General features: G+C 49.8%; 1 protein-coding gene across 1 annotated transcript; it reads left to right on the top strand.

Moving 5' to 3' along the window:
* Positions 1 to 1,107: 1,107 nt before the first annotated feature.
* On the top strand, positions 1,108 to 7,697 carry LOC121857906 (translation initiation factor IF-2-like; the record flags this gene model as incomplete). Its single annotated transcript, XM_042354152.1, has 9 exons — positions 1,108 to 1,232; positions 3,447 to 3,703; positions 4,006 to 4,072; positions 4,574 to 4,640; positions 5,143 to 5,333; positions 5,702 to 5,958; positions 6,260 to 6,481; positions 6,935 to 7,151; positions 7,418 to 7,697. Coding segments are annotated over exons 1-9 (1,683 nt in total), but the record flags the coding sequence as incomplete, so codon positions are not given.
* Between the last annotated feature and the right edge of the window lie 1,265 nt (positions 7,698 to 8,962).

Genomic DNA, 8,962 nt, shown 5'->3' with positions numbered 1-8,962 from the left:
AGTTGTGCTTTTTGTTAATACTTTGTTAAAATTGGTCAAAATCAGTAAGTTTGTTTGAAAAAAAAAGGTAAGACAACGAAAATATATAAAATGTTGTTATGCCAAGGAATAATTTAGTATTATAATTTTAATAAACTTGGTGTTCTGATTATTTCCTATTCCAAGTAGCAGTTATTTTGGCAACTTTTGGGAGATTTTCTTGTATATATTGATGTTTTACTTATGTAAGCCAAGATCATTCTAGAACCTTCTGGGCGTATCTCGTTTCGACCTGCAATGCCTAGATGGTACTAGAACGCTCTAGGCGTCTGACGAGAGGTATATGAGCGCCAGCGAGCTGTCTAGGAAAAAAATAAATACAAATGCTTAGGAAAGTAGTCGCCCGATTCTGTTCACAGAATGAAGTACAAGCCTAGTGACAGCTGAAGGTAATTGTTGTTCAAGTATTGTGGAATTGTTGTGAGTGATATAAAGTGAAAAGACTAAGGAATTGTACACTGGCAGTGGTGCTGACTGTATATATTCGAAGTCCATTGTGAGGACATACCCTGTGAACAGTTGTGTGAACACTTAGTGATTATTAAAGACGAATGCAATTCACAAGTGTGTTTTCTTTGACCTGGTATATTAAAATAGTAAAAATACTCAAGCAAAGATCAATGAAAGTGAAAATGGGTCCCATAGGCATGACAGCCCATTAAAAGTGTGGATACAACACACTGTATACTAAGCCTTCGGTACACAAGGAGGCAGCATGTCTAGTACTGCACTCGACCGCCTTCACTTCCTTAATTTGTGAACTAGAAGTGTCCGGGGATGGAACCACCAACCCCGGAAACAGTAGTTTAATCTAGAAAGCCTTTGTTGGCTCGTAACACCTAACTCTTCACATAATACAGAACACTACTATAAGCATATGTCTCTACATATAATACAAGCAACCAAAAAACTATTTAAAAGAAGCTTCATTTATACTAATGTTCACCTCACTATTGTTTATACATCTTAGAAAGATTAAATTAAACCTAGGAGTTAATTTAAAATTGTTTCAGTCAACCAATACACCTATATACTTGGTCAATGAATCACTCAGCCAGAAAGTGAAAAATGCCTGATTTCAACGCCTGGTCCAGAACCTCCCTGGGTCAAGGAAGAGCCCGAGCTGAACAACAGCAAGTGTCACACGGCTCTTCAAGAACGGTCACAGGAGTGCACCAGAAAACTAACGACCTGTCAGTGTAGCTTTACATACCTGAAGCTCCTCCACAGCCGCCATCATCCATCACCGACCCGGGCACGATCTCATCAAGGCATCACAGCATGGATCAGACGCGTACCCGAGGAAGTTGAACAGGAAGGCTGGGGGGGTGGGTGTTGAGGTAGCGATGGGACCCCCCCCCCCCCTTAAGAGATATCCAAAAATACAAAAATACTTTACTCCTCGAGGTATGGGAAGCCTTGGCATCACACCTGCCTGATCACGTCACTGTATCTCACTCAGATCAGTAACCGCTCTCTCGCTGATTCATATCGTGAATCCACACTACAGCTCCCACTATTATTTAAGACATACACTTTTTTTTGGGGGGGGGGAGAAGGGATACTTCATTTTATGATAGAATTTCATTGATATGTTTGTCTTAAATGCATGGAATATAAATCTGGTGAAGGAGGGAAGATAAATGAGTTTGAAAATTAGATATGATGCATCCCTTTCAGGTCTGTATTTTATGCATTAGGCATAACCTTGCCGTGATGGTCTCATCAAAATATATAACAGGTTAATGACTTGCGGAACTGTATGAATAACAAACAAGAACAGAGGGTGAGTCTTCATCTCTTCCTGATCACACCTCCTCGGCATAACTTTACACCGAGAGAACAGTTATTACTGTCCCAGCCCCAAGTGTAGACTACTGACGAACAACCTGGTTTCATTTGCCACGTTCAAGAAAGTCTAGCGGCATTGTTAACACGATCAACGACCTGAATCATTTGTTGGACAACAGCGACATAATGACTGTTAAAATTGGAGAAAGGTTTTAAACGACTTTCAACAATACTGTTTTATTTGTTTGTAAGTTCAAATTTATAATTTCAAAAAGGTACAGTTAACGCCTAGCGTGACGTTTACGTAACGCCTGAAAAGGACTCCATGGTTTATGAAACATCAAACTGTATCGAAATCGTGTTGTTTTACTCAGTGCTGTGAGGAAAGAAACATTGAAATCTCTAGCAGAAACTGAGTGTCGCGAAATGCCATCCCATTGGTCCTTATTGGTCTATAATTAATAACCTTCTTACTCACTTAAAGACCTTAGTTGTTAAGCACAGCAACGTCAACGAGCTACCAAACACTTTTTCATAGTGTCGAACCCTGGGAACTTCTCCGGGGCCCTCTCAGGGGTGCCAGCGCCCCCAGGGGTGGCAGCGCCCCCAGGGGTCATCCCAGGGGAGGCAGTGACACCACGGGCCATCCAAGGGAGGCGGCGACGCGAGGGACAATGCCAGGTGCGGTAGCTACCCCAGGGGCCCTCTCAGGGGAGGCAGTAGCCCCAAAGGCCCTCCCAGGGGCGGGGGAAAGCCCAGGGGCCCTACCAGAGACGATCCTCCACGAGCCCTATAGCTTGCTTGGTCATGGTGTCGTACATATTGCATACTTCCAGCAATCCTTTACTTAACTGTGATTGGTGGACTAAAACGTAAATCTGCAAAATATCAGCCAATAGGAGAACAAAGCAGTCAGTCAGCACAACACCCCAACTTATGTTTTCCTGTTGGATATTTATTCTCCTTTACATTGTTCATGTTAAGATGATACTGGGAATGTAATGGGCAGTGTATTTATTTAACGTCATATCTCCCATTGTTCTAAATAGTGCAGAAACGACTGCCCCCAGGGACTCTAAGGGGACAATACCCCCTAAGGCCCTCCCAGGGGTGTCGGTAACCTGAGGGACCCTCCCAGGTGTGTCGGCGTCCAAAGGAGCCCACCCAGGGGTGACGACGGACCGAGCGACCCTCCAAGGGCCGGCGGTGCTCTCAGGGGCCCTCTCAGGGGTGACGGCGATCCCAGGGGCTCTCCTAGGAGACTCTCAGATGCGGTAGAGACCCCATGGGCCCTCGCAGGGGCAGAGGCGGTCTCAAGGGCCCTCCCAGGGGTGGGGGAGGCGCCCCTCCAGGAGCCCTATAGCTTGCTTGGTCATGGTGTCGTACATATTGCATACTTCCAGCAATCCTTTACTTAACTGTGATTGGTGGACTAAAATGTAAATCCGCCAACCAACAGCCAATAGGAGAACAGAGCAGTCAGTCAGCACAACACCCCAACTTATGTTTTCCTGTTGGATATTTATTCTCCTTTACATTGTTCATGGTGAGATGATACTGGGAATGTGATGGGTAGTGTATTTATTTAACGTCATATCTCCCATTGTTCTAAATAGCGCAAAACCAACTGCTCCAAGGGACTCTATAAAGAAAATGCCCCCTGGGGCCTACCCAGGAGTGTCGGCGTCAGGAGGAGCCCACCCAGGGGCGGCGGCAGACCCAGCGGCCCTCCCAGGTGCGATGGTGCTCTCAGGGGCCCTCTCAGGGGTGACGGCGATCCCAGGGGCTCTCCTAGGGGCCTTTTCAGGTGCGGGTGAGACCCCAAGAGCTCTCACAGGGGCGGCGGCGGTCTCAAGGGCCCTCCCATTAACAGGTGAGCCTCCAGGGGCCCTACCAGAGGCGCCCCTCTAAAAGCCCTATAGCTTGCTTGGTCATGGTGTCGTACATATTGCATACTTCCAGAAATCCTTTACTTAACTGTGATTGGTGGACTAAAATGTAAATCTGCAAAATATTAGCCAATAGGAGAACAGACAAGTCAGTCAGCACAACACCCCAACTTATGTTTTCCTGTTGGATATTTATTCTCCTTTACATTGTTCATGGTGAGATGATACTGGGAATGTAATGGGCAGTGTATTTATTTAACGTCATATTTCCCATTGTTCTAAATAGTGCAGAAACGACTGCCCCCAGGGACTCTAAGGGGACAATACCCCCTAGGGCCCTCCCAGGGGTGTCGGTAACCTGAGGGACCCTCCCAGGTGTGTCGGCGTCCAAAGGAGCCCACCCAGGGGTGACGGCGGACTGAGCGACCCACCAAGGGCCGGCGGTGCTCTCAGGGGCCCTCTCAGGGGTGACGGCGATCCCAGGGGCTCTCCTAGGGGCCTTCTCAGGTGCGGTAGAGACCCCATAGGCCCTCGCAGGGGCAGAGGCGGTCTCAAGGGCCCTCCGAGGGGCGGGGGAGGCGCCCCTCCAGGAGCCCTATAGCTTGCTTGGTCATGGTGTCGTACATATTGCATACTTTCAGCAATCCTTTACTTAACTGTGATTGGTGGACTAAAATAAAAATCCGCCAACCAACAGCCAATAGGAGAACAGAGCAGTCAGTCAGCACAACACCCCAACTTATGTTTTCCTGTTGGATATTTATTCTCCTTTACATTGTTCATGGTGAGATGATACTGGGAATGTGATGGGTAGTGTATTTATTTAACGTCATATCTCCCATTGTTTTAAACAGTGCAAAACCAACTGCTCCCAGGGACTCTATAGGGACAATGCCCCCTGGGGCCCTCCCAGGGGTGTCGGTAACCTGAGGGACCCTCCCAGGTGTGTCGGCGTCCAAAGGAGCCCACCCAGGGGTGACGGCGGACTGAGCGACCCTCCAAGGAGCCGGCGGTGCTCTCAGGGGCCCTCTCAGGGGTGACGGCGATCCCAGGGGCTCTCCTAGGGGCCCTCTCAGGTGCGGTAGAGACCCCATAGGCCCTCGCAGGGGCAGAGGCGGTCTCAAGGGCCCTCCCAGGGGCGGGGGAGGCGCCCCTCCAGGAGCCCTATAGCTTGCTTGGTCGTGGAGTCGTACATATTGCATACTTCCAGCAATCCTTTACTTAACTGTGATTGGTGGACTAAAATAAAAATCCGCCAACCAACAGCCAATAGGAGAACAGAGCAGTCAGTCAGCACAACACCCCAACTTATGTTTTCCTGTTGAATATTTATTCTCCTTTACATTGTTCATGGTGAGATGATACTGGGAATGTGATGGGTAGTGTATTTATTTAACGTCATATCTCCCATTGTTCTAAACAGTGCAAAACCAACTGCTCCCAGGGACTCTATAGGGACAATGCCCCCTGGGGCCCACCCAGGGGTGTCAGCGTCATTAGGAGCCCACCCAGGGGCGGCGGCGGACCCAGCGGCCCTCCCAGGTGCGATGGTGCTCTCAGGGGCCCTTTCAGGGGTGACGGCGATCCCAAGGGCTCTCCTAGGGGCCTTTTCAGGTGCGGCTGAGACCCCAAAGGCTCTCACAGGGGCAGCGGCGGTCTCAAGGGCCCTCGCATTAGCAGGTGAGCCGCCAGGTGCCCTACCAGAGGCGCCCCTCTAGAAGCCCTATAGCTTGCTTGGTCGTGGAGTCGTACATATTGCATACTTCCAGCAATTCTTTACTTAACTGTGATTGGTGGACTAAAATAAAAATCCGCCAACAAACAGCCAATAGGAGAACAGAGCAGTCAGTCAGCACAACACCCCAACTTATGTTTTCCTGTTGAATATTTATTCTCCTTTACATTGTTCATGGTGAGATGATACTGGGAATGTGATGGGTAGTGTATTTATTTAACGTCATATCTCCCATTGTTCTAAACAGTGCAAAACCAACTGCTCCCAGGGACTCTATAGGGACAATGCCCCCTAGGGCCCACCCAGGGGTGTCGGCGTCAGGAGGAGCCCACCCAGAGGCGGCAGTGGACCCAGCGGCCCTCCCAAGGGCGATGGTGCTCTCAGGGGCCCCCTCAAGGGTGACGACGATCCCAGGGGCTCTCTTAGGAGCCTTTTCAGGTGCGGCTGAGACCCCAGGGGCTCTCGCAGGGACGGCGGTGGTCTCAAGGGCCCTACCATTAGCGGGTGAGCCTCCAGGGGCCCTACCAGAGGCACCCCTCTAGAAGCCCTATAGCTTGCTTGGTCGTGGAGTCGTACATATTGCATACTTCCAGCAATTCTTTACTTAACTGTGATTGGTGAACTAAAATAAAAATCCGCCAACCAACAGCCAATAGGAGAACAGAGCAGTCAGTCAGCACAACACCCCAACTTATGTTTTCCTGTTGGATATTTATTCTCCTTTACATTATTCATGTTAAGATGATACTGAAAATGTGATGGGCAGTGTATTTATGAACGTCATATCTCCCATTGTTCTAAATAGTGCAGAAACGACTGCCCCCCAGGGACTCTAAAGAGACAATACCCCCTGGGGCCCTCCCAGGGGTGTCGGTAACCCGAGGGACCCTCCCAGGTGTGTCGGCGTCCAAAGGAGCCCACCGAGTGTTGACGGGGGACCGAGCGACCCTCCAAGAGCCGGCGGTGCTCTCAGGGGCCCTCTCAGGGGTGACGGCGATCCCAGGGGCTCTCCTAGGGGCCCTCTCAGGTGCGGTGGAGACCCCATGAGCCGTTGCAGGGGCAGAGGCGGTCTCAAGGGCCCTCCCAGGGCGGGGGAGGCGCCCCTCCAGGAGCCCTATAGCTTGCTTGGTCATGGTGTCGTATATATTGCATACTTACAGCAATCCTTTACTTAACTGTGATTGGTGGACTAAAATGTAAATCCGCCAGATAACAGCCAATAGGAGAACAGAGCAGTCAGTCAGCACAACACCCCAACTTATGTTTTCCTGTTGAATATTTATTCTCCTTTACATTGTTCATGGTGAGATGATACTGGAAATGTGATGGGTGGTGTATTTATTTAATGTCATATCTACCATTGTTCTAAATAGTGCAAAAACGACTGCCCCCAGGGACTCTAAAGGGACAATGCCACCTGGGTCCCTCCCAGGGGTGTCGGTAACCTGAGGGACCCTCCCAAGTGTGTCGGCGTCCGAAGGAGCCCACCCAGGGGTGACGGCGGACCGAGCGACCCTCCAAGGGCCGGCGGTGCTCTCAGGGGCCCTCTCAGAAGTGAATGCAATCCCAGGGGCTCTCCTTGGGCCCCTCTCAGGTGCGGTGGAGACCCCATGGGCTCTCGCAGGGGAGGCTATAGTCTCAAGGGCCCTCCCAGGAGCGGTTGAGCCTCCAGGGGCCCTACCAAAGGTGCCCCTCCAGTAGCCCTATAGCGTGCTTGGTCATGGAGTCGTACATATTGCATACTTCCAGCAATCCTTTACTTAACTGTGATTGGTTGATTAAAATATAAAATTCGCCAACTAACAGCCAATAGGAGAACAGAGCAGTCAGTCAGCACAACACCCCAACTTATGTTTTCCTGTTGGATATTTATTCTCCTTTACATTGTTCATGGTGAGATGATACTGGAAATATGCTGGGCAGTGTATTTATTTAACGTCATATCTCCCATTGTTCTAAATAGTGTAAAAGCAACTGCCCCCAGGGGCTCTACAGGGAAAGAGCCCCCTGGGGCCCTCCCTGGGGTGTCGGTTCCCCTAGGAGCCCTCCGAGGGCCCTTCTCAAGGGAGGTGGCGCCCCAAAGGGCCTTCAAGGAACGGCGGCAGACCCAGGGTCCCTCCCAGGGGCAGCGGCGACCCCAGGGGCTATTCCTGGGGCTTTGGCGTCCCAATGGGCCATCCCAGGGGCAGCAACACCCCCAGGAGCTCTCCCAGGGACTTCGGCGCTTCAAGGGCCCTCCATGGGTGAGGGTGTTTGAGGGTGAGGGTGTGAGGGGGTAAGGGAGAGGGTGCGAGTGGGTAAGGGAGAGGGTATGAGGGGGTTAGGGTGAGGGTGTGAGGGGGTAAGGGAGAGGGTGTGAAGGGGTAAGGGAGAGGGTGTGATGGGGTTAGGGTGAGGGTGAGGTTGTGAGGAAGGGTGTGATAGTGAGCGGGGAGACGACGATGATGCACGGGGCTAATGAGCATTAGGGTGTGTCATACGGAGGCGAATTTTTTTTTTTTGAGTTTGAAAAATCGGCCCATGGTATTAATGATGTAGTTCTATGTGCAGAATCATGTGATATCTTCAGATTTGAAAAGTTTTCATTTTGCTAGGTAAATTTTAACTTGAAATCTTATGAAAATTCAGTATTCCACCCTTTTACCAACACCACTAAATAGCTTATTTAAAAGTAAAGTAAATGTATCAGGTTAATTTATAGGATGAAAATGATCCAGAATAATGAAACGAATGATCTTTTGACATTTATTAAATTTAATATTCCTTTAGAAAACAAAATCATCAAATACAAAACCGGTTTTACTACTACGACCCGGTGTTGCTGCACACCATAGAGAACATGTCTTTCTTGCTTCTGTTTCTACTCATCACCTCCCTGCTGACCACCTGAGCTCGGATGTAGCCTTCCCTCCTCTCCTGGCTGTACACGTGACTGCTGGCCTCGCTCACTTGCTGTACACAACGCTCTATACTCTGGGTGTGCGAGGGCCAGGCAGGGACATGCATGGGGTTGTCCAGGAAAGCTCTGACTTGAACATTGGTGAGGCTGCAGGTAAGAGGGGGCTCACTGCCAGCCTGGATGTTATCCAGATCTATGAGATCAGTGAGGGTCTTGGCACCTAGATTGACTTCAGGAGTCTTCCTGACCCTGAAGGAATCGTCACCAACTGATTCGCCATGCCCAGATCCTCTCATAAGTCTCATATCCAAGATCTTTTTGACTGCCACTCTTCTCTCCTCCTCATCCTTACTGCAGAGCATTGTCTGCAGAACTGCCTCGGGATGAGCATTCCAGGAAGATCTCCTCACAGTCTGCTCCACAATCTGAACAACCTTCCTTGGCTGACTCCTCAGGAGCTCAAGCTGGAAGAGAACACGCCTCGGACCTTCGGAGAACGATGACTTGACCTTGGTGTTGAACCAATTTGGCAAGTAGACACTCACGATGAATTGGACAATAAGTCTCAGGTTGTGAAGCTGGTTCCCTTTCAGTTTATGATGAGCGACC

Source organism: Homarus americanus, unplaced genomic scaffold, assembly GCF_018991925.1.
Source record: "Homarus americanus isolate GMGI-L3 unplaced genomic scaffold, GMGI_Hamer_2.0 scaffold53104, whole genome shotgun sequence".
NCBI lineage: Eukaryota > Metazoa > Arthropoda > Malacostraca > Decapoda > Nephropidae > Homarus > Homarus americanus.
The sequence above is the reverse complement of the archived record's forward strand: the minus strand, read 5'-3'. Positions and strand labels throughout refer to the sequence as shown.